We start from the raw sequence: 26,150 nt of genomic DNA on the forward strand, positions 1-26,150 counted from the left end.
ATGATGGTGGTGGATTACACAGCCGCAGATGATGTGTTGCCCGGCCCACATTAGCATGAATGCTTCATTATCTCACTACTTGTACATAATGGCAACAACTCCACGGAGGGGTCAGGCCTCGTCACGGCTCATCAGCCCACTGACGGCCCGGCCTAAAGAGAAATGAGAAGCAAGGCAGAGCTGCTCCCCGCTAATCCATCGACTCTACTTAACACCCCAGCCCCGGATAGCCTGCAGTACACACTATATGGCTTTTGTTGTCTCTTTATACACATGACAATACAGCCCGCAATGGGGTTTTTGTACTTTTACGAGTTCCTTAATTTTGGAAGGCAATGAACATGAAACTGTTTCTTTTTAGAAGTGTCCATCTAACAACATGTTGGTGCTAATGTTTCTTTTTTTATTTACTATCTAGATACAGCAGTAAACATATTTAGCGATTTTAGTCAAGTAAAAGTAGTTATACTATAATGCAGAAATACTCTATTACAGTTACTATCATCAAGCAGCAGAGTGATGGCAGTCAGTGTTATTAATTCTAATACAATTAAATTGTAATTATTACTGATGCATAAAAACATAATAAGATTTTTAATGTTGTAGTAAGACCGGGGTGAGAAATTTTTTTATGACTTTATCATGTTTGGTTGTTCTCTATTAAAAATATATTATTATCACAATTTTAATTTGATAATTAGCTGCAGCTGCCAGATAAATACAGTTGAGTAAAAGTGCAATATTACCACCCTGAAAGTAGAGATGTAGAACTGTAAAGTTGAAAAAATTCAAATACAGTGTGGCCTTATAATTGTAGCACAGTACAGCACAGTAATTGAGTAAATGTAGTAGATATAAATTTAGTTACTTTGCGACATTGTCTTGGTTTCATACAGTTTCCAAGTAAATGGCTGGAACACTGCTGTGTTTTTCATTTTCTCTTCAATAGACTGAACAGAATGGGGCCTCAAATTAAAGTTTCACAAAATGTAATGTAATTGACAAAACCTATTTTAATATTTTGTTTTTCTCAAAATGTAATACATTAAAATGTAGCGATACGTGATGTATTTTTATTTGACACTGACATCGCTGTCATGAAGTTGACAGTTCAGTATTAATGCTTCAGACCTCAGTTGGCAGTCTCCATGTTGATCAGTGTCGGTCCACCGTAGCGCCACTGCTAATGTGTAGAATGTGCTGGAGTCGGGCCTGGCTGGAGCTGTGAATACAGTGCTCTTTTAATGCCACAAGCTGATTATTTCTCCACTGTAATTACATTATCCTCCCCTTTATGCAGGAGTGGTCTCTGGGGACTAATGGATACAGCCATGTATAATTCATTAATCATTAGCATCCAATTTGACAATTAGACATGATTGTTGAATTTTAAATATCAATCGAAGTTGCCATGTCGTTACCTAACGTTTTTTTTCTTGTCTTTTGTAAGGTGTCAAAAAGTCAAACTTCACTCTCAGCATTAAAACACGTCATTCTTTAACAGTTTAGGTAATTGCTGTTCATTTCAACAATGAGGTAATCAAACATTTATCTGTAATATCAGGTCATGACTGGAGATAAAACCACGTAGTACAGTCTCATACGAATCGCATTAATAAATACTTTCTAAATTCAGTTGCGATCAGAACCTTTTTTTCTCCAAGTCGTGAGCTTATTTTAGGTACCATTCATCCGCCACTTTTTCTAAAACAAAGTTTCACGTTTTCTTTTCAATTCTCCTACTCTCTCCCCCCTCCGGCCCCTCCTCACCCCTCTTCCCCCGTCCTCCCCCTCCTCCTCCTCTGCTCTGATTTCAGCATGCTAATTTAGTCGGTGCTCCTCAGCATGATTCCCTCGCTCTCTCTCCCATTCTTGCTGCGATTCTGCTCCCTCCCCTCTGGGACCCAAAGATTAATATTCCTGGGCCCAACAAGATAATTACTGATACTAATTAGACATGATTATGTGAATTTGATACACTTATTACTCTAGATAATGAGTAGGACATATTATCCTAACAAGCACCCGTGCCGCTTAGTTTACTTTACACACGAGCCACACACTATATTTTCTGTTATTGTCACCTCAATCAGAAACTGATATTCTCTCGTAATTATTGAATAAAAGGCCTTGACGTGTGATACCTGCAAGACGAGAGAGCATTGTCGAGAAAATCAGAGGAAGGTGTTGTTTTCCACAACAGAACCTCTGTCATTTTAACCTTTTAGTGTCAGAGCAATATCTATTTGACATTGAATTATTTTTACCCTGTAGTTTAACAGTCTGTATGAGTTTTAAAGCAAAAATGCTGTGAATTACTGAATTCTTTTATTTGTAAATTGCCCAGATAGAATATTTTGTTATTAGTTTAATGATAACTGAATCATAATTTTAACAAACATCCTTATGTTTTGGATTTTTAGAATTTTTATAATGCAATAAAAAAAAATACCATTAAAATCAGTGCAAATTCCAGCTTTGGCAGTTCATCTGATTCCCCTCACATGACTGGAAGCATATCGATGAGTTTTTCAGAGTAGTTAGGATGCGTTGTAGCAACTGCTTGTGAACAGGAGGGAAGGACCCCACACGGCGCAGCCTAGCCCATGAATTAGTAAAGAGAGCCAGGCGTCCGCGGCTCGCCTGATTGGAAGTTAGGGAGAGAACGCCTGCTGACGCCAGTGGAGATCGATGTGGCAGTCAGAGGGATGAGGCGAGATAATTAGCGTTCAGAGTGTATCTTGTTAATTAAGGGCTAATTAGAGGCAGAGGCGGAGGGAGAAGAGTTTTGTGTGTGTGTGTCTGTGTGAAGGGGGTTGGTTAACAGAGAGACGAGCACAAAAAAGGTGGCAGCAGCTTTTGCCATGCTGCAGAAACTACCTAAAATTGCTAACTCAATTACATCATTATCACCTCTTTGCAGATTTTTTTCTGCCAGGCTAAGAATGCAAACAGCTATAGAGAACACATGAAATCAGTATTCAATTTCTCGTGTCTGTCACTTGTTTTCCAGGCGCCCCCCACTCCAACAGCAGTTCCTCCCTGCAGACGGGCGGCTCGGTGTTTGGCGGCAGTAAGGATGGCATGCACCAGCGCTCCTTCTCCGTGTCCAGCGCCGACCAGTGGAATGAAGCCATCAACACCAGTACAAGCAGCGGCGCCCGTAAGCCCTCCAGCCTTCGCTTTCCACACTCTTACATTCCCCGAGTCCTTATCATCAGCAGAGCAATCAAAGTTCACGTGTTATTAGCACAAAGACCGGGGTGAATTCAAACAAAGTGAAGGGATCTGATCTGGAGGTGCGAAGTGATGGAGCTGCCATTTCTCGAGTTTCTTAGACAGGTGAAACAAGCCTCATTTTCATAATTAGGTGATCAGAGCTGTGATCGCTGTGACCTTTTTCTGCCGCTGCTCTCTGATAGAAGCAGCGTGTTCAGAGGAGAGGAACGGTGAAGGTTAACTTTCCGCCATCGATGCATCTCCACTTACTGCCTCCTTGTCACATCGCGCCCTGTCACTGTACTTGAGTGAAGTAAGATAATATATTCACTGTGCCTGCCCCCCCTCCTCAACCATCCTGTCTTTACCTTCCATCTTACTCTCTGCCCCCCCCACCGCCTCTTCTGTTTTCCTCTCTTTTCTTCCGAAGAGGGAAATGAATGCTTTTCGGGGGTACCATTCATCACCAGTTATTTCCCTCTCTTTGTGGTTGGCAGTAAAAAAGCACTTAAATGCACATCAACAGAATAACAGTCATTTCCATGCATGTTTGCACTCTGGTAGTTCTCATTAGCACGGCGGCGGCTCCCCCCCTCCCCATGGGCTCCCAGGGGCCCCGGCAGTTTAAAGAGCGCACTTTACGAGCGCTGCTGGAGTCCAACTGCACGGCCCTCGTGGTTCCGCAGACAAGCCTGTCTCTCATTTGGAGCTGCCAAACGATCAATTCTGCCTGGACGCAGGCACTTCCATCACCCCCTACCCCTGTCTCCCATCAGCAGCATGCCCAAAGCAGAATTACTTAGATTCGTGGGGTCCTCAAATAAATGAGCGGGACTGTGTGTGTGTTGTGTATGTGTACTCGCTGAATATTTTTGTGTTGCTGTTTGTATGTGAGCTTTTTCCACAGAGCGTGTTTGCGTCTGTATTATGATGTGTGGGAGAGAAAAAAAGGGCTTCATAGTAGATGCTTGTGAATGCGCGCGGCCGAACTGCAAAAGGACAAATACGACTTCCTAAACATTGCGCTGTGGAAATAAAGAGGCTACAATTTCCTATTTTCATGTTTGGTAAACTGAAAAGCCTTCAGTATTAACATAGCTCATTAACCAGCATCCAGTCTTCAACTAAATCAGACCCACAATTTCGCTCCATTATTCTATTTTCTTCAATTATTTTCATGCTACTTTTAAGGTAACCACAAATGAGCTCGAATGAGGCAAATGAGCTGAAAATAATAGTAGAAACGTTGTGTCAAATGATAGATTATGTTACAAGAAGGCAAGTGTCGCTGTAATCAGTGCGTAGTCAGTGCAGACGGTTAAATGCTTGTAATGTACAACTGAAAGCAGCGTCTTTGCAGCTCAAAAACTTTCAGCGTCTGGTTTTTGTATCTCCTTAGAATTTACGAATCAGAATAAAAGCAGCAGAATACGTCCGTAGTGTAAAAGTGTGACTGGACTATCAGAAAGCATAAACGTGATTGAAACGCAACGCTCTTATCTTTCATCTTAATGTGTCTTCAATAATCAATAGAGGGTGTTCCACAGTGACGGGTGCTCATGTTTTGCCATTTGAATTGACTTGAACCAAGCCCAATCACTCCATTATCCTTGGTGAAGGTTGCAGGTTAACATAAAAAGTGATTCTGAGATGCAAAAACAGCAGATTGATGATTCACTGGAGAATGAAGGCATCTTAGCCAGGTAACCATTTCCATATTATTTAAAGAATGTCCTCATTTGTAAACCTATTGAGCAAAGGCAGAAGCAGAGGTAGTAACATCTCTTGAATATTGAGCGCAGATTTTTGATTAAATCCCGACCCAATTTTTCTATTGCTTGCATTCATAAAGACACTCATTCTTAATGCACCGGATGCTTGTTTAGATCCTGCTCTCCTTCGTGTACCTCAATCTTTGAACCTGAATTAAAAGCAAGAGGCTCAAGCAGTCATCTGAGTGATGTGGTAGGCTCGCTGATGACAACAACTTAAGTCACACTGCCAAAGTCAGAAGATTACTGCCGATCAGAGTTCACCACGAGCTCTTCAATAATTAATGCAACATTCCTATCTTCAGAAGATTTAGATTTCTTTGTTCACAGCTTTAATGTGCAAAAAAGGATAACAGGAGATATTATGCTACAGTGTCTTAATGCAAGATTTTTGAAACCTCAGAATCAACCTTAGTGCTGTTACATTTAGTCAAGGCATAGCTCTGACCATCGCCAAACATTAATTGTAAATTCTTGTGATAATTGTCAGTTACCAATGAATTTTATTAATTTTCTTTAAGATTTCTTGCTTGTCTGTCATGTAAGACAATAAATTGAATATCTTCATATTTTAACATGTTTGTTCAGACAAAACAAGCAACTATCACGTGTCATCTGAGGTTTTTTTAAATTGTGATGGATATTTTACATTATTTAATGCCATTTAATGGAACAAACAGTAAATCGATTAATCAAGAAAAAAATCAGCAGATTAATAAAAAATAACAGAAAATAATTGTGAATTGCGAATTCCCTTTTAAAATGAAACATCATTATATAGTGGCAGTGTTGTGCTAATTGACACAAATTATTGAATTCTATTTAAATTACTTTGTTGTAAAGTCATAATCCATGGAAGATTTGCGTCATTCTCTAGTATTGTCTCTGAAATTAATGTTTCAACTCTTATGCACTGTGGTAATTTATTTATATGTAAGTGCTTTTTCTCCTCTGGTTTTGCACATCAGCACACAGTTACTTAATGCACAGATAGCCTTTTCCTGTGGCACTGTGTTTTATACCTTGGCCTCCCGATGCGAGGGTGATAGCATGTGGGGAGTTTGATTTCTACGCTAGGCCGTAATGAAGTTTGACATTTAGTTTGGAGAGAGCAGCAGAGCGCGATCAGGCCTTGATTAGTACGCTCTAATTGAGGATAATAAGGGGGAGGCGGTGATTGTTTCTAATTTTTGTCATTAATTGCAGCCGTTGGCTTTGATTGAGGACAGGCAGGGCTGCCATGTCAAGGGGCCTGGCGGAATCATAGTGCTCCTTACCCAGAGCCTCTTGAATAACAATGAAATGACTCCCCCTGTCCTCTTCACCCTCCCCCCTGCTGCTCGCTCCCTCACCCTTTTTCATTCCCATTCATTCCTAGTGTGGCGTTTGTAAAGGGAGCTGCTAGCAGCGCCCTCTTTGTCTCACCCGCAGCCTTCATTCTGAAGCATGTTTAAACTGTCATCTCAGTGGTGGGAGTGTAATACGCAGTAATCACAGGTTAGGCGGATACCTATTCTGCTGCCCAGGTGATCTTGGCTGAGTGGTAAAGAGACTCCTGGTCCCCAGTGTGCTTCATTACCCAGCTTGGTCCTGATGGCCCTCATACACTCTAACAGCTAGCTAATAATGCCACAGTGAATTCTCTACTTTCACAATCAGTCCAGTTTCAACTTCATAATCCTCAGCTTAAGAAATTTAATTTACTAGCCATGCATAGTTTAGAGCTGAAAATCACTCGGGGACTTTGTGTAAAACCGTTTGGTCTCAGGTGCTTTGATATTGTTGCTCAGTGATGTGTATGGTGGTTTTATCCTTTAGCTATACCTTTATATTACAGACTTCTTAAAGGCTGATGGGTGCAAACAAAGGGAGGTGTATCACCGCGTAGATGTTTCAGGTGCAGAATGAGCAGGACCAGGGTCATTTTCCACAACATTAGGGGCAGAAATTGATAATTAGAGGTGTTTATGACACGGTCGGGGCCCCCGAGGGGCAGCCCTCCCCTTTAACCTCAAGCGACATTAAACAAATGCTGGCTGTCACGTTGGAGGCAGGTTGGAGCTCGAGCCTTCCACCCGCCATACGGAGCTGTGCTGGCGGGACAGACGCTGGTATGGAGAGGGAGGAGGAAGCAGAGGGTGGAAGGAGGGGGGCACACGGAGGACCCCTGTGCCCCCAGCTGTCTGAGCCAGCTAATGACTCGTCTCAGGGGGGCTGTTGTAAGAGAGCAGGGAAATTGAAACAGACGCCTCGACTAGGAGCTGCTACATGTGTGGCTGCGTGCTGCCATTCAAAGCACCAGAGAGCTTCATATATGTGCTCCAGCACATGCACCAATGTTATGTTTATTAACGCGATGGCATATAATCAATGTTATTATTTATCAAGTCGCACGTTACTATTCATGCCGAAATATTAATGCTGCCTTTAAGGACGCTCCCTCATCAAACACATTAAAGTCTGTTTTAATGAATTTGTTCATTTTTCTTAATAATGACATTCTTGTTTGTATACGCTGACCCCCATCAAGATTCATTTCTAAGGCGTGGACAGACAGAACGATGCGTGTCTCAGGTGTTGTCTGCTACATTTTGCCCACACTTTAACAGTGTATCCCCCGGCCCTCTGAGCTGCAACTCTCCCCCCATGTAAGCATCTTCAATCCCCTGCTGAGCCCATCTTACTCCTCCAAGACAGCCCCATCTCCCTAAAGGTAATGACCGAATTAGGCCTAATGTTGTACACTGGCTAATGGCACAGCGCCGCACATTATAGCATGTGCAACTGGCAACGACAACAGCAATAATCCCTGAGCCCCTTGTCCTCCTGCACTCCACCCCTGGGGCTGGGACGGTGCACAGGGAAATGAATGGAGTTTGCCACACTACAATGAGCTTTTGATGGGAGACAATGGAGGAGGCTGCCAGCACCACACAGGGTGGTAAGAAGAGAGCAATATGGGGCCCATCTACTGGCCCTCCCTCCCTGCTTCCCCCAGGCTCCTGGCCCCCACTCCCAGATTCATAATGGCATCCGGAGGGGGAAAGAAGTGAAAGTGATGTCAAATGTCAGGAAATCAGAAAGATGGCAAGCTGACAACCCCCTCCTATCGTCCCATCCCTCCTGTCCCTTTGCCCAACGGTAGCACAGGTTAATATCACATTTATAAAATCACTTACAAGAAACAAAGCCGACTCTTAGCCCCCTGTCACTCTCAGACAGTCATATAGAGAGCTCTGCCGCGGGCTAACTTAGGTAACCATTTGTTCACTGATAGCCCCATACCCGTCGTTCACACCGTCTAAAGCTGGAGTTACACAGTTACTTTTGGAGCCATTTTCAACTCTTCCTCCTGTAGACACATTATTAGGATGTGACAAGTCTGCCTTTACTTTCCATGAAGCTTTCAATAATGTCATCCATTATTAATTCTCAGTGTGATTTCCCAAGAATTATTGCACCTTTCCTCACTGATAAAGATACATATGTACCAAGCTGAAATGAAACTGCCAACTTAATTTCAAAGCAGTAGTTCTAAATATTTCAAATCCATCCACATTTTATACTCTTGTGTGTAATTGATGCAATAACTAGGAGACGGATTTAAAGTCTGACGGTAATTCCTTATTGTCCAATCAGAGCCAACATGGAATTGCATAACCCCGAAGCAAATTTTAGTAGATATTTCATAAACTCTATTCAATTTCAATTTTCAATTTTTAAACTAGACACTTGTTTTTTTGTAATTCTTTATCTATATAATATGTACCATCATAAAAATGACATAAATAACCTTAATTCTTTTTAAAGGTCACCCTAATTTTCCGGTTGATGCTTACAGAGTCAGACAAAACACACTTTTTGTTATTATTGTACTTTTTGGGTTATGCCATAACTCAAAAAGTTATGACATAACTCATAAAGTCAAATTCAAGGTGTAATTTTTATGACTGCACATTATATCTAAGAGAAATTTCTGCACTTATGAGTCATTTTTCTACATGCTTTTCTGGTAAATCAACTTAATTTGTTTCTTCTGTATGGAATTTTAGTCTTGACTAGAATATGTTGACTCTAATACTTTTCTAGCAATTACCCATCAATGGTACAGGAGCATTTAAAGAGGTTCAAAACTAGTCAAATTGTTGAAGAAAGATTGTTGTATCACCTGAATTTGCTTTGGTGTCCTTTTCTTTTCACTACATGAAGTTTGTCCACAGTTCAGAGCTATAGCTGTCAAGCTAAAGCTCTGACAATGAACATTAAGATTACCTGCATGGTCAATGTATAGAAAGCAGGTATATTTATTTCATGTTCATGAAATATAATGTTTTTGTCTTTTTGTGTGTTTTAACAGCCAATGGGATGAGTGATCCTGCAAACTCCAGCATGGGCAGTGCAACAAGTCCGAAACTTGAGCCACCTCCTTCGCCACACGCCAACCGCAAGAAACACAGACGGAAAAAGAGCACCGGCATCACCAAGCCAGATGGCTTATCTGCTGGCAATGAAGGTATGAAAAAGTTACATCACTTCTGAAACTGAAAAGAAAAGTCGGTTCGCACACACACAATTCCTCTGCACTGATTTGTTAAAACGTTGACGATCTGGTCACAAGGACCTTTCTCAAGATACCAAAAACGTTCTGCTCAGGAGTCTGACTGGCAAAATATTTACTTACCATTGTAGAGACCCAGATTTCTTTCTACACAAGTCCTGAAAAGGACAGGTTGCACAGTGAGTTCATGTTTCTCGGCATGAAATTCCACCGGTGTTTCAACTACTTTTCCATTGTGTAAACTTGGTACTTACCAGCCAAGCACAATTAGCACTTTTTGCTGTTACTGGTTGCCTCAAACACATAAACAGAGTTGGGACAGATTAAGGACAAACCTCAGCATAATGCTCCCAAATCCAAAACTATGTACACTACCCTTCAAAAGTTTGGGGTCACTTAGAAATGACCCTATTTTGAAAGAAAAGCAGTTTTTTTCCAATGAAGTTAACATTAAATTAATCAGAGATACAGTCTGGACATTGTTAATGTGGTAAATGACTATTCTAGCTGGAAACAGCAGATTTTTAATGGAATATCTACATAGGGGTACAGAGGAACATTTCCAGCAACCATCACTCCTGTGTTCTAATGCTACATTGTTTTAGCTATTGGTGTTGAAAGGCTAATTGGTGGTTAGAAAATCCTTGTGCAATTATGTTAGCACATGAGCACATGAGTTTTCATAGAAAACATAAAATTTCCTGGGTGACCCCAAACTTTTGAACAGTAGTGTATGCCAGAAGGCAAAATCTAGCAAAACCTTTTTTTGGTATGTGTCACTGTTTTTATTTAGTCCAAGACAAACTAGGCAGAAAGTATCCACACACTTATTCAGTGACTGACTTTGAACTCACACCTCGACACACTGACCAGATTCCTCCAGTCATGATGAACAGATGATCATGTAATCTTCTATTTTCTGACTGAATGTGCCTGTGATGTTCATAAAGGTGTGTAATTTTGGATCTTCATGTGGCCCCCTGCACAGATCACCCTCACGGCCCCCATTTATTTTACTGTTGTATGAATAGTGAATGTGGCCCCTCTCAGCAGGGGAGTGGCAGTCGGCTCTCCACCCAATTAATAATGATTCTTCAGCCCAATGATGAATGGAGTACCCTAATTGGATGGCATTGTGAAAACACTGAGACGCATTTCAGAGGCCATAAAACTGATGTCACCAGAGCGGGATGATCAATCAACAAGATTGATACGCTGGATAACAACAACAATGGCATTGACGCCTCCTAAATGGGGCTTAGCATTTATAATCATTATACTTTTTTATCACGGTCTCTGACAGCTTCTCTTTAAAGTCTGAATGGGTCTGTTGACCACATTGTTGTGTGGAGGGAACATCATCAGCATCACCGAGATAAGTGGCATGAGATAAGTGGTGCTCTTTTCATTGTTGGAGTAGTGGTGATATCAGTGGTCATAATCAAACTGGGCCAAATACTTCACATCTAATAATATTCTGGATTAGGCATTGTCATTAATATTTCGACATTGTATCATGAGCTTCTGCGATTGTACACAAGAAGCCTGCAACTCTTGCTTGAGCTTTATCTGACATTACTTAGCTCTGCAGACAGAATTAGAGACTCACATTAAAGTCTTTGCTAAGTGATGGCTGGTATTCTACGTTTTCAAATTCGGTATCCCACATAGATTTACTCCTGGACTTCCTGAGCGGGAAGTCTAAGAGTAATCAGACTGAAGGAGGCAGATTTGAATGTTTCTCACATCATCAAACATGCACATTGTTTTCTATCCCTCTCATTGTTCTCTGCAAGGTTTTCTATTAGCATCAGCTTGTCTGTTCTGCTGAATGCCCTGGAATACAGACGTATCGCTTAAATATTGGATTCACCCAAGTCTGGGATGTGAGTTGTGTCTCCTGTTAAAAGAACAGGAGAGAGAGAAAGAGAGGGGGGAAAGGGAAGGAGAGGAGAGGTGGGATCCTTGAATAAATTGCTATCAGTTTATCTAATTTACGGGGCAATCAGAAGCATGCAATACAGGCTGAAATTGAATTTTAGTAGTTGTGAAGCATCATAAATCAAAACAGCGTGAGCGTCTTAAGGTGAGAAATCATTTTGGTGAACATGGGACGTGTAGGATGTAAAAAGGAGCCTGGAGAAACTGTTGCTGCAACATTATTTCCAAATATGGCTCTACAGCACTTAGCAAGATTCTTCTATATGTCTGCTGAAGTGGAGGAAAATCTAGAAATATTATACAAGCTGAAGTTCATTATTATGATTGTAAAAGGCTAAATGGCACACAGCAAATGGGCACAAACTTCCAAATAGGTTTCATCCACTTTATTATCAGGTTTAAAATGCTGTAATTTCAAACTCATATAGGGCCATTTAATCTCAAATCAATTTAAAGCTGTATTGGGATAAAGTCTAAATTCTCTGTTTTGTCTGCTTTGCTACACTTTCACCAAGGATATGCACAAGGGACACAGTCCCTAATATCCTATGCACTGTCAGAGCTGTGTGGTGTAATGAACTTCTCATGTGCTTAAAGAATGATGCAGGATGCATGGCGAGACAACTGACAGCCCCGTAATGTGTTTCCCAGCAGCCGCCCGGCGACGAGCTCTCTCGGTGTGTCGCTCGCCATAAACCCACTGGAAAATCGATGGCCGATAAAGAGTTGTGTTCAAGGGGAGCCCCCTCTGATTAATGCAGACTGTCAGGGAGCATCATTAATGTATTTCTCTTTTAAAGAAAGTGTATCAAATGCTCATTGTTTTGGGGGGTTCAGCTTGTCCAATGTGAGCAGAAAGGGAGGTGCAGGAATGGAAAGAAATTGTGATGAGAAGCTACTTGCTGATGTTTCCAGTTTTGTGGAGGAAGATATTTATTCTTACTAAGGTCACAGGAATTAAGGAGAAAACAAGTGTTGACTTGAATGCTTTTAAGATACAGAAGGTGTTGACATTGTCGGTCGACAAAATCAGGTCAGTTAAAACCTTAATTGCATTTACTTTGGCAATAAGACAACATCTTGCACCCATTACAATAAATTGCAGTAATGCAAAAAAATAGATGATTTCCATATCGCATAACTAAAATCTACTGCCTCATACAAGAAACATGAGACAAGATCTCATCATTACAAGATCCTAATGTCATCATTAAAGATGATGGTGACTTAATGTCCAAAAGACTGTTGACGCCAAATTTTGAGCCACTTCTTTTTTTTAACTGGGTGATTAAAATTAAGTTGAACTGGGCTTGATTTCAGAGATTTCCAGTCTTAAAGGAGCTGCAGAGGCACAGATCTGTGGTTAAAATACATCAGGTGAAAGAATGAGTGCATGTAGGTGTCCTACAAACAACATGAAGTTAGTTATAGTGGTAAAATCAGAGTCATAACTCATCCACATCTGAATAGACATGCATAATAAACATATTTTTAGACTCGGTGGGACTTGCTATCACTCACTGATGTTTGTTGCAAATAAATATCCTGACAGAACCTGCTCAGAAATCAGAGTAATAGATGCGACTTGCCTGAGAATCATCAGGTTTTTACATTTTAGGACAAAATTTAGTCTGTGACACATACACAACAAAAATGTATATTTGAATAGTATATTTTGCTACTTAATTTGATACTTGACTTTTTAAAATGGAAAAAAGTACAGGCTAAAAATAGGACTCGAGTACTGTCCTACAGTGTAACTTACTGCATCATTATCAAAATAATTAAAGCACCGTCTCAAACAGAGGAGGACAGTCATTTAAATCAGGTAGCATCATAATGTCTCCGTCTTTTCACCAACTGATAATGACCTTAACCTTTTCTCCTAGATCCAGAAGTCAAACCTCATAATTTTGAGACAGTAAGTCACAATTATGAGATAAGAAGTCATAATTACAAGATAAAGCCTCCAATTCTTTTTCTTTGTTTAATGCAATGTGCTTTTGTACCTAAGAGGCTAAAGGAAGCGTTATTTGCATTGTCAGACATGCAGTCTATAACCCATAATGAGCTCATATGAACTGCAGAGCGTTTGTTTGTGACAGAGCAGGACTGAGTTCAGCTCCCTTTATTTCACAAATTAGATTTTTGAATTAAAACGAGTAGAAAAGGAATAATCAGTTTAAGTAATCAGGTAGTTTCATTTTGCATTTGGATTGATTGAATTTAAAGTGACTGAAAGCACTCCACCTAATTTTGCCAGCAATTATAGGAGGATGGGGGAAGGATTTTTATGTTTAGCAAGAGTGGACTCTCCAAAGTAAAACAGTTGGCTATCTGCCCTTATAAAGTGCAAATCTGGACCAATTTGATCAGCAGGAGCAGACTGTTGATGTTTATACGTACTTCTAATAGGATCAGTGTCACTTACACATGTGCATCCAGAGCAGTTGATATTAAATGTAGTTCTGCTCCCAAAGACACAATGGAAGCAAATCATTTTACTTCTGAAGATGTGAGTATGACTAAGGCAAAAATAATCAAAAGGACTTTAATAGTAATCCAGCGTGTTTCAGCTCTGAATACAGAGCAAGGATGAAGTTGCCAGAAAAGATCATTTACTACTCAGTAGAGATGAGGAGCAGCATGCACAAAATAATGTAGCTTCACTTGGATTGTTGGCAAAAGTACATACTAGTTCCTGGACCAAGAAGAATAGTCATTTAATAATCTTCAAAGTGATAACAGGACTTCCTTGCCAATTTGTAGTGATTTTGAATTGTATGGTGTAGAGTGTATACAAACTTAGCTGATGAGACAACAGGCTTAAAGGCAGAGAGATTCTTTAATTGCTTTTACAACACTGTTAATATCATCACTCATCAGTTTTTTTCTTCTTTCATTTCATTCGCTCTCAGATCTGGTTTATGGCCTCTGACTGTCTTTCTCTACATTAGCTCCCCAGGTTTAGATCAGAAGAAAAATAACACGCACCGATCGATAATAATACGTATTTTGCATTGAGAGTCCAGCTTAATCTGGTATCCTATTGTCCTGCACCTTAGTAAACTAAGGGTTAATATCCTCTGGAGTCCAGCTGAGGATTAGGAAATGGATGTTTAACTGCCTGTACTAATGGTGGGTGTTTATCTCAATACTTTGTTTTGTCACTCCCCGACTCGCTCTCATTTCCGAAAGCTGTCCCTGGAGCCTCCACTCTTGTAATGGCTTAGCTTTCTGAGCGCCACAGTATGGAGGGAAAGGAATAACAAGATTCTCATTTGGGCTCTATACACACTGCCCACAGATACATGTATAATTGGCCCTGTTTTCATCATGCTCTGCTGTTAAATGCACTAGTTATTAGGGTAGTGGTATTGGTGCTGATTTCACGTGTTTGTTTATTCTTAGAAGGTGTGCTGCTTGTTTGTTTGTGCGTGTGCACATAGAAGCATGCAGGAATGTGTGTGTGTGTGTGTGTGTGTGTGTGTGTGTGTGTGTGTGTGTGTGTGTGTCAGAGAGATAAAGAGTGTGCTCTATCTTTCTCTTCCTCACTGCTCTTTTCTTTCTGAGTTTGGTCGTGGTTCCCCCGGGGCCCCTGTCGCAGTAATGGCCTGCTCCTGATTGCTCTGATACAGGTTAGGAATATTGGCTTTAATGATGTGTAAAATGAGCAAGCAGTGCCTGTGACATTTACAGATGGCACCGCCTTGGCCTGTTCTTCCCAACTGCTCGTTAATTCACGGGAACGGCAAGCACTTCTTTAAGTGACTGCCTGATGCATGCATACGACACACCACAACACATCCTACACACCAAAACAATAGCTCACCTTGTGCACCTCTGCACCTTGTCATCATTTCAGCTGAGCGTTCACACAAATAGATGAAGTGAGGAGTCCTCAAGGTTAGGAGCTGTTTGCTAAGTCCTTTCAAAGGGTTTGTCACAACAGTCTCCAGAGGTCCTTCAAAGGCTTAGACAGAATAGATGCCATGTTGCAGTCTGCTTCATAGACAGCACAGCTGGGCTCAGCACCAAACCCCCCGAGGTGCTAATCTGGTCCACAGGTCCTCAGCGGTGCATCTGCTGCACGTGCACAGCGATAGAGGAATCACCATCCTCGGGTCACACTGTTTTCTCTCAGGTTTCAGTTTGATTTTCAGGTCAAACTAATACCTGTAAGTACTCATATACCTCACGTATGTAACAATACTAGTGCATCGATGTAATAATTTAAAGTAAAAATTCAGCATTAAAAACACCATTTAACTAAAGGCACACAAGTATGATCAGCTAGATGCACTTCAAGTATAGAAGAAATATGACCTTTAATACTGATGGGTGACATAGCATTTTACTTGTAGGGAATTTAGGCTGTTTTTAAATGCTCCATATAGTTGGTTTAGTTCAGTGGTTCTCAATCTGGGGGATGTGACCCGTCTCATGAAGGTCATAAGACATAATCATTTTAAAATATATTACTTTTTAAAAAATCTTTTCTGTGCAGTGCCAGATACTTTTATCTGTTTGTTTTGTTTAACCATTCTCACCTAAATTAGATCATCTGAGAAGTTTAAAAGTGTAATCATTCACTGGCTGAACTGCTAATAACTTATATACACCTAAAATGGGACACTGAGCCCCGATGAGACATATTAATACTCGAAGTACATCATGAATAAAGTCTATAGATAAACACAACTGAGTAAAATGTGCTATACTTTGTTCTGCAATGTAGTAAAGTAGAAGTATAAATAAAACATACAAGTACTTCAAAAACTGTATTTAAGTATACTACTTGAGCAAATATACTTTCTCCCATTGCAGCCAGTAAGTATTAAGAAATGGTTACTATCTATTTTTGTATCTTGAAGAAACATTTTGCTAATTAAAGTGCTGCTGCGTTGCTTCACAAAGCCATCAAGTAGCGAATGAACAACATCTGAGAGGTTCCCCAACAGTTTTATGATGCATGTAAATGTTGGACGAAGATGTGCATCTTTATCTGTTCCTTCCTCTTTGTAGCTCTGTGGCCATTACACTACAATTTCCTTTTTATTATGCCATGTTAATTAAGGAAAATCATATTTCGGTCATCCTTCACAGTTGGCGCCTCCATTGGCTTTAAATTGTGTTCTTCCTTGTCCGCCCACTGGCAGAGATCTGTTAATTTATTTCTAATTGGCAAGAACTTGTTGATCTTAGGCTCGCAGATAGATATGGTCAGGAGGTTAATGCTTATGTTAATGTGACACGGTGATCTCTCCTCTCTTGGCCATGTGCTAACTGCAACAATTGAGTAATAACAGAAACCCTAATGGCCCTTTTACAAGCTCATCATGGCAGGTGCCTGCGAGGGAGCAGCAATACCTCTGACACATCGTTCAGGCTCGGATTTACTGTCTGTGAGACGAGCACTTTGACCTCGGCATCATGCTTACACGGAGCTGAAATACCACACTGTGGATGGCATTAAAAAGTAACACCAGTGTGCTGGAGCTGCATGTAAGGACGATACCTGTGTTGCACATAAAGATTCCTGCTGCACATGCGCCCGTGTTTCTTCAGTGGCCACAGTACGTTTCATGTGGGCATTACTATGCATGGAGAATTGGATTTGTTTTCCCTTGTATACTCATCAGTTCAAGAAAGCAGCCATCCGTTGCTTTTTTAATCTCCATAATGAAAGTGTTTTAATGCCTCCAATTTATTGCCTGGGCAGCCAACAGCATAATTAGCTTTGTTCGGGTTTTTAAAAAGATGAAAATACAAGTACAACAACATTTGAGTCTGGAAATCACAGATTATAATCAAATGCATTAGTTATTGTACCTGAAGGTATATTGGAGAAGAATAATGGATTTCTATTGTGGGTATTAAAAATTAATATATATTTTTTTTAAATTAAATTTTCTTTTATTATTTTTTCTTTCACTTTTAGGTTTCTTCAAGTTGACCATTTTGATACTATCAAATTCTTATATTGTAATCCCGTCACTGCTTTAAAATCTCACACCCACATACTGACTTCTTCACTATAAGTCTAGATAAAGAGGCTTCCAAGTATTTATTGATTCTCTGTGACCTGGAGTCGATTCCACAAACTAAATCAGATAATTGAAGTCGGTGTCGAGCTAATTGGATTATTGCTTTACCCCTGAAGAGACGGCTTTCTGCCGCAGCACAGGGATTGCTACATTAGGGGCGTCCATCAGACATTTGTCATTTAACAGCACAAGACTGTGTCTCGCAGCAAGAAGGGTGAATTGATTATAAATACAAAGTGTAGTAATTTCTTTGATTAGATGATTGGTGTGACGATCTTAACATCATGAGATTGCCATCATTTTCTACCTCACACAGAGCTCATTTGATATGGAACATCTCCTTGTACATCAGATGTCAGAATGGATTGCAGTTAAAAGTCTAAATAGATTTCTGCAATGAAAAAACTTGGTTTTTTAACTTCTTTTAATGATAAATTGCATCAACACCTTAGGCAACAAACGCATCACACAAATGGCATATCAGCAGAACTATTTCTAGGACCTAGTGGATCAAAGCTACACAGGAAAAAACATTCCTCTTGCGTCTATTTGCCTCCAGTCCTCCAAACATGGTTTATGCAAATGAGATGACTATTTGCATAGACATAATTAGGTAATTACAAATCATTTGGCTATGAGCTCAAGCATGTGCGGAGACCAGAGACGTTACACGAATCACATTGTACAGTACCGAGTTAATGAATTACTTCTGAACAGCAGAGGCATTACAGCATGTGTTGGAACATATGTTGTGTCAGACCTCTTCTCCGGAAACGACAGGTGACATTTTCATGAATCTTAAACACAGAGGATAGATGTAAATAGAAGGCACTGATTAACAATGTTTGAAGACAGTTTTGAAGTAAACTATCAAAAATTAAGAAAAGCAAATATAGAATAGAATAGAATAGAATAGAATAGCCACTTTTATTGTCAAACGGAACATACACTAGCTGGTGCAAATTATGAATGAAATTTCAATGCAAAAACTCGACATTGGACTGGTAAAAAACTAAAATTATTGGAAATACAGTGTAAAAAAAATATTTGCAATATATACATGGAAGACAATAGATAGATAGATAGATAGACACACACATAAATATATATACACACCTGCATACATACACATCCGCACACATTTATTGCAAAGTGAAAAAGTAGCAGCAGTGTTGCACTGAGTTATGTTGCACAGAGAAACATTGAAATATAGCAGCAGTTGTATTTCATAGATATATTTTGGGTTTAAGGATAAAAAAGAGATAAGAAATAATGGTTTTTAGAGTTGATGGCATAAATATATAGGTTTAGTTTGTGCTTCGCAGTGGCTACAATGAGACTGAGGGGAATCTTTATCAGATTCATTTTCAAAGGTCTTATATTGTGTGTAACCCAAATCTAAACAAAGACTAAATATTCTGTTGTAACATTGTTTAGGATACTTTAGTTAATTTCAGGGCAATTAATGAAGTCTTGCTAAAACAACATGGCATATCAAATAATGCCCCTTTCAGACATGGGATATATAACATTTCTGATTTGTTTAGTCTGTTAAAGTGACAGGATTCTGTCATTTACATGTGGATCACTTTAATGGTAATGTTCCTTCATTCAGAAATACCACCACAGTGAAGGAGAGAGGCACAGTATATTTGTGATACACACCAGACTGGTCAGTATATCAACCAGCTAATAATCAAAAGACTAATTTTAAACTAATTGCAAGCTTTTTAAACTGTTAAAATAATAGTGGATTGCTCAAGTTTAACATTAGCAAACAAGTTTCCGACTTGACGACCTCTCTAGTGTTTACAGTCATGCCACTGCAAAGACAACAGAAATCTTCTGGGTGAGTTTCTTGCTCATTCAGGCTGAATCTGCATGATCGTTAATGCTGCTGCATGTAGTTCAGTTTTGTACTGTGTTGAGAGGGATATGTAAATGTTACTAGGCAAACAGATAGTCATCGCAAATGCTGTCAAAAGTGACCTTGGTGCTCCTCCAGACATGAAGCCAACACATTCAGATGCCGTCATGAAAGGGAAGAAGTGCATATCTGCAAGGGGTTTAATATTCACCCAGAACAAGCATTTCTAAAAATGTCCAATGCCTAACCTTGTCCCATCTGTTAAAAGATAAAATATCAAACTGTCAGCAGTGGCAGGTCATGTTAAAGCTGTAAATACTGTGGAAGTTCCCATCAAAAATTCAAATCTACTTGAAATTTGAACAAAACTTAATATTGTATGCAATTGACACTCAAATCTGTTTGGGTTATTCAAACAGAATTTCTAAAAAGCTGCTGCATAACACAAAAAAGTCAAAAACTACTCAAGGAAATCTAATTAGAGCAATGTAATTTTTTCAGTATTTGCTGACTTAAAATTTGTTTTCATAATTATGGTACTTAAGTGCATAACAACATTAGCTTTTAAATATCTTGCAAATACTAGTTGGAACAGCTTATTTTTTAATGAATCTTCAACCTAGAAACCTGTCTTTACGCTATGATTTATTAAAGAAGGAAAAGCACATTTCCTGTGCTCCATGTAGTGAATAAATTGTCATAACTCAAAAATATAGATGCAAACTGTGGTGTTAATTTTCCCGGTTGAGGCCAAACACTGTTCTTTTGTGCAGAAAGGTTTGCACGCTGGGGATTGGGACCTATCACCTGCAGAAATGCTGGTAAATGTTGGGGTACAGAGTCTGGTCCTGATATTTTCATGCGTTCCTTGTTTATTATTAGCAAAAAGTCAAAGCTCCCTCTGTGCAGCAACCAGCTTTAGCAAGCTAGAAACATGTAAAATGATTATGTAACAGTTCAAACGTAAGCTTACTGCCCGCACTTTGACCTTATTTCTCGTCTGTCCCTACTATCTGCCCTCAATTAAAAAGCCAAAGAAAGGCATTCATTCCAAATTCAGCTTTCAGTTTCAGGTGGCTTTTTTGGTTTTGTTTTTACCACATACTGATTTCAAGGCACTTAACATTGTGATGTAAGGACCTTACAAAATGACAATGAGAAAACCCAACAAATCCAAATGATTTCCTTTGAGCAGCTCTTTGGCAGCTGTGGGAAGGAAAACAAACTCTTCGACAGGAAGAAATTTGTAGTGGAACCAAGCACAGGGAGGATGCACATCAACCTCAACAGGTTAGGATGAGGCTAAAGGGGAGAGAGAAAAACAGCAGATAGAAACCAGATGAACAACGCACAAGAGAGCAATAAGCACTGAGGATGATGGTGAGGTAATCAGAATCATGTAGCTCTACATCCATAGATACCTGCAGAGAGGACAAAACACAAACTACAGGAGAGAGAAGGTGCAAAGTTAGTGACATGCAATAGTGATATATAATTGTATGTATGGAGAAAGAGGAGCATAGTGGAGAGGTGCTCAGTGCATCATGGGAAGCCTCCCAGCATTCAACACCTGTAGCAGCGTAACCAAAGTATGTTCAGGGTCACCTGAGCAGTCCAAACAATCGGCTTTCAGTTTTAAGCCTACTTGTAAAAGTAGAGAAGGGGTCTGCCTTCTGAACCCAAACTGAGATTTTGGTTCCACAAGAGGAGCCTGAGAGCTGAACACCCGTTAGAGTTTCCAAAACCTTTGACATACATTTAAAGCCTGCAACAAATCACCAAAATATTTCTTAGTGACAAACTTAAAAATTACAGGTCGACACTGGCTGCAGCTTATCGTAAATTTCTTTTAAAGTTGTTTGTCTCTGCCCAAAAGCAATGAAGGGATTTATTACTTGGAGAATTTGAGGCAATCAAACAAAACAGCGGCGCCAGGCAGCACAGAAGGTGCCAAGCAGACATTTGAATGTGCTGAGTTTAACCAAAGCCCATTCCACAGTGGATTTGTGCATGGATGGGCCTCAATCACTGAGCTGTGCCACTAACTTGCAGAGTCAGATCGCACAACCGACATGTGTGTTGCTCCAGCTTACATGTGGCCCTCAGTGCGGTGACAGGTGCTGATTTTCCATTTTACAGATGCAAACTGCGAGGAATCCAGTGGATGTGCTAAACATGCGCCGACACAGAATCCTCTCTGCAACAAAATACAAACAGAACAAACAACCTTTTTCTTTCTGGATAAAGTACTAAATTATTGTTGATTTTTTTTTTGTTTTCCAGAGCAAGAAGATTCCTTCGAGTTCATCATTGTGTCGTTGACGGGTCAGACGTGGAACTTTGAAGCGTCCACGTACGAGGAGAGGGAGCTGTGGGTCCAAGCCATAGAGAGCCAGATCTTTGCCAGCCTGCAGTCCTGTGAGAGCATAAAGAACAAGGTACAGCAGGTCATGACAGATAAAGAGTATCAGAGGAGCTGGACAGCATGGGCGATCGTCATCTAATCAGAGCGTCATCATCATCCTACAATTCTGCAGCTTCATTTACATTCCTCTTTTTTCCCCCCTTCTTTTCCAACCTTTATTGTGCCCTCCTCCCCCGCCCCTCCTCACCCACTTCAAGCTGTCACATGTGGGAGGTTGTCAGACAGGTGCACCACAGTGTGGGGGATCTCTTATTAGAACTGACAGACATCAGAGATAGAACACGGCTTGTGTCAGCATACTGGGGAGACACAGCCTCATTTTCATATTCATATTTTCTCTGCCACAGTCTTTTCCTAACACTTTGAAAAACCTCTTCTCTCCCTCTCCTCGCCGGTTGTCTATGATTTGAGTCCAGCTATAATTGTTTGCCTTCTCTTACTCTCTACTGAAATAATTAGTTCCTGTTGACTTACTTTCTCCTTCATTTCTCACAGTCTCGGTTAGGCAGCCAAAGTGATGCAATGGCCATTCAGTCCATACGAAACGTGAGGGGGAACAGCTTCTGTGTAGACTGTGATGCACCCAGTGAGTATAACTCTTTACTCAAAAGTTTTATCCACAGTATATATGATGAAATATTACTATTGATATGACTACTATAAATGAGGATTTTTGACAGTGCAACAAAATGATTAGTGTCACCAACGAACTACCAAAATCCTTCCACTACACCTGATCTGCAGCTGGGACATCAAAGTTTCGAAACTCAGTTCAGAAAAATTCACAAATAGGTCTAGGGTTAGCTGGGCCATGCTAGTGTCTCCATTCCATGGATTGTCCTATGACACCAACCACCTGTCACTCAAAGTGGCCACGCCCTTTATTAAGGACAGCTTCAAGCCTGGATCCAATTCTCACATTATACAGTTGTTATGAACGATACAGTCACCTACAGAGACCAAAACAGATATTTGTGCCAGACTAACATGTTTATTTCTGCTTTTCTGCTATAAGGTTGGACATTTAACATGGAGTCCATGGGCACTGACTTAGTTTTGGAGCCAGCTTCAAATGGCCATTCAAGGGAATGCAGTTTTTGTTACTTTGCATTGGTTTCCTTTGTTTAGCCTTGGAGGTTGTCACGTGTGCATTCAGTGACAAAATATTATATAAAATCTGAAAAGTACTGAAGGCAATTACTGAAGGAAGAAAATCCAAACTTGGGCTGCATCTAATAAAGTGAAATACAGAATACAGAAATCCTGTACACACACAAGTCCCAATATACCTGTTAAACTAAACTAGGGGGTTATGTTCAGTGATTTTTGTGACTTTAAATATGTGATAGGCTGATATTGTTTTATATAGCTTGTTTTTTTTATTGCTTTATCAAGATTAGCTTGTTTAAAATCCCCACCAACACGTGTTAGAGGAAGTGAATCCCATGGAAAGCATTCTCACATAGTTAAACTTTTCTTGAAATAAATCTAAGCTTTTAATGTTTTCTTGAAGTGTAGGTATAAGCTGGTAGTCATGATAAATTTTTATTTTTGTTGTCATGTGTTCTGCTGCAAGCTACTGAAACTTATACAATCTGAATAAAAGCTGTTTCATTTTTTTTGTAAATTCCATGTAGTACAACAATTTAATTTCATTTTTGCCAGCTTGTGCATCTTTACTATTGAAAGGGGTTGTTTAATGTTTGTTTGGTGCAAAATTTTAGATATAGCAGTAACATCAGACATGCCACACCCATAGTCATGGTATAAAACTTGGGAATCTCTGTTTCAGAGAAAATAGTGCATTCAGATGTAAGCGGCCATTTCCATGTGTTTTCCTCAAACTGGTGGTGCTAAAACTGCATCTCAACGCATTTCTATTTGGGCTTCAAGACTCAGTTATGGTGCATAGTGCTTGTTCCAATCTGAGGCTACCAGGATGAACATATCTCTAAAAAGGAGTTCATTATAAGTATTGTGTTTGGAATCATTTAGAATGTTTCTCTTGTTATTTCTCTGTCCCCATTTTTCTAATCATGTCTTATCTTCCGTCATACAGACCCGGACTGGGCCAGTCTGAATCTGGGTGCCTTGATGTGCATCGAGTGCTCCGGCATCCACAGGAACCTGGGCACCCACCTGTCCCGCGTGCGTTCTCTTGACCTGGATGACTGGCCGGTAGAACTCAGCATGGTGATGACTGCCATCGGCAACACGATGGCCAATAGCGTGTGGGAGGGCGCTTTGGAAGGATACACCAAGCCAGGGAGCGACAGCACCAGGTTAGCATCCTTCTGCAAATAAAGGTGCTGCTTAATGAAGCATGGCGAGATTATAGAATGAGAAGGCACCACCGTCTTCTCTCCATTAGCTGCCATTTATTAGCCACCCACATTTCAGCACAGGCAGTTCACAATACAAAATGCTCCATAAGAAGCACCGGGGGTCCATAAATGTCAGCCTACTGAGCCAAAAACACAGTATTTTATGTCTGAGCATCAGTCCATCCTCTACACACTGATCACAATACCTCTGTTATATCAGTCAGAGTCACACACAGTATATCCCCCTGTCTTTTCCTTCCAATGTTTCACAGTTTCTGCTGTCTCGTGTTTCTGTCTCCACTTGAAAACTATAATTTATGAAAGGAGGGTCGTGCGTGATGTCATTTTGCAGATACCTGATAAATGCTCTGACTTGCTTCAGATCCATCAAGTTTGTCACCTGAAATGTAGATCCTAATCAAGAAAAGATTGTCTTATCGAAACCAGATCCTAAACAACCGCCTGTTCTTTGCAAGATTTAGTTATAGTTATATTAGTTGATAGTAAATGTCTGTGGAGCTTCTGAACATATATAACAAAAGCAGCGTGTTTTACTTTGGGATGCCTATGAGTGGCCTTACAACTTTTCAATAAGTGTCTTAAATGTGGTTTCCCACTCACTCACCTAACATACCCCTGTAAGAACCTTTTCCCCTTCCTCTGAGGTACCCAGATCTGGTAGGAGGATTGTTTATCTCTTGGTGACAGGTGAGACCTAGCGTTCCAGTCTGACTAATGACCTGCTGTGTGGCTGTGCAGGTAATTAAGCACACCATTATGGCTAAACCGCACCCCAAGAGCCAAGCCCTCGGGGCCCAAGCTAGCCTGTCACATATCCATCACACAGGGCCGGGTCATCACTCTGTTTGTCACAGCAAAGACTGTCTGTAGGCTCTCCCTGGTGGCGCTAGACAGTTTTAACATCACAACCTTGCAACTTTAAGTAAAGTGACATACCAACAGGGAAACATAGCTGGCTTCTTGTTCTACTCTTGCTACTGTAGCTAAAGTGTCCATGGCTAAAAGATGTTTTTGATGATTTTAGGTCTGTTTGTGTCCTGACTCAACAGCAGGGATCACTGAGGAGACCAACATGAAAGTATTTACTTGAACATGAAAAAAGTTTCATATGAGTTAAACATCCAACCAGCAGGAACCCACTGGGAACACTAACTAGAAACAAGCATGTTTTTTCAGCTTGACACAGAGTAGTAAGAATGCTATCTGAAATCTGCAAGGGACAAATGGTGGATTTTACATACACACTAGACTAAATGGCTTACGGGACACTGGAATCACAAACAACTGGCAGCAAAAACACAAAGGTGGAAGTATAGGAATTTCTGCTTCCAATAACTGACAACTACAACGCTTGTACCGTCTTATATGTCAGCAAGATACACATTCTAAATTTTAGTTTACTGATTTTGCCTTGGTGGAGGTTGGGGGTCTCTTTTTTTGTTTTGTAAATTTAGTCCTGAAATTTTATGTCAGTTATTTGCAATGTAAGACAGCATGTAGGATATCATACATATATTAGTGATAAACCATGACATGGTTACAGCAAGTAGTAGTGAGAGCAAAAGCCAAAAAAAAAAAAAAAACTATGGCTAAAAATGCAATTAATCGTCAATATTTATGTAAAATTAACTGAAGTGCAATATCTTTGGCCTTTAAAAATAGCAAAACTATAGTGACTTTGGATTTTGAGAGCTTAATTTATTTTGGAACATTTATTGCTGCATATTGGTTAATTGGTTGAAAACTGTAATTATTTCAAATAAAAACTGCCATCAGTGTCAGGCCTAATTACAGTTTTCACATGATCCTGTGGCTTGATTGATTTTGTAATGCCAATATTTATTTATTTTTTTTTGCACTGACAATACTTTTTTAATTCTTGATTCATAAAAATGTATCAATGTGCAGTTATGCCTATTTAAGAAGAACTCTTCTATTAAGATTATGATGTGCCATAAGAAAAGTGTTGAATCCAA

At 40.0% G+C, this 26,150-nt stretch overlaps 1 protein-coding gene across 3 annotated transcripts in view; it reads left to right on the forward strand.

Annotated features, from left to right (window-relative positions):
• The window catches only part of agap3 (ArfGAP with GTPase domain, ankyrin repeat and PH domain 3), a 124,243-nt gene that overhangs the window by 85,410 nt on the left and 12,683 nt on the right, over positions 1 to 26,150 (forward strand). For all 3 annotated transcript variants that reach the window (XM_023270343.3, XM_035948236.2, XM_023270342.3), the window contains exons 12-16: positions 3,014 to 3,163; positions 9,349 to 9,504; positions 21,688 to 21,842; positions 22,325 to 22,415; positions 23,889 to 24,111. In XM_023270343.3, coding sequence (XP_023126111.1) covers positions 3,014 to 3,163; positions 9,349 to 9,504; positions 21,688 to 21,842; positions 22,325 to 22,415; positions 23,889 to 24,111 — 775 coding nt within the window. The remainder of the gene's footprint in view (positions 1 to 3,013; positions 3,164 to 9,348; positions 9,505 to 21,687; positions 21,843 to 22,324; positions 22,416 to 23,888; positions 24,112 to 26,150) is intronic.

Source organism: Amphiprion ocellaris, chromosome 10, assembly GCF_022539595.1.
Source record: "Amphiprion ocellaris isolate individual 3 ecotype Okinawa chromosome 10, ASM2253959v1, whole genome shotgun sequence".
NCBI classification, from domain to species: Eukaryota; Metazoa; Chordata; class Actinopteri; family Pomacentridae; genus Amphiprion; species Amphiprion ocellaris.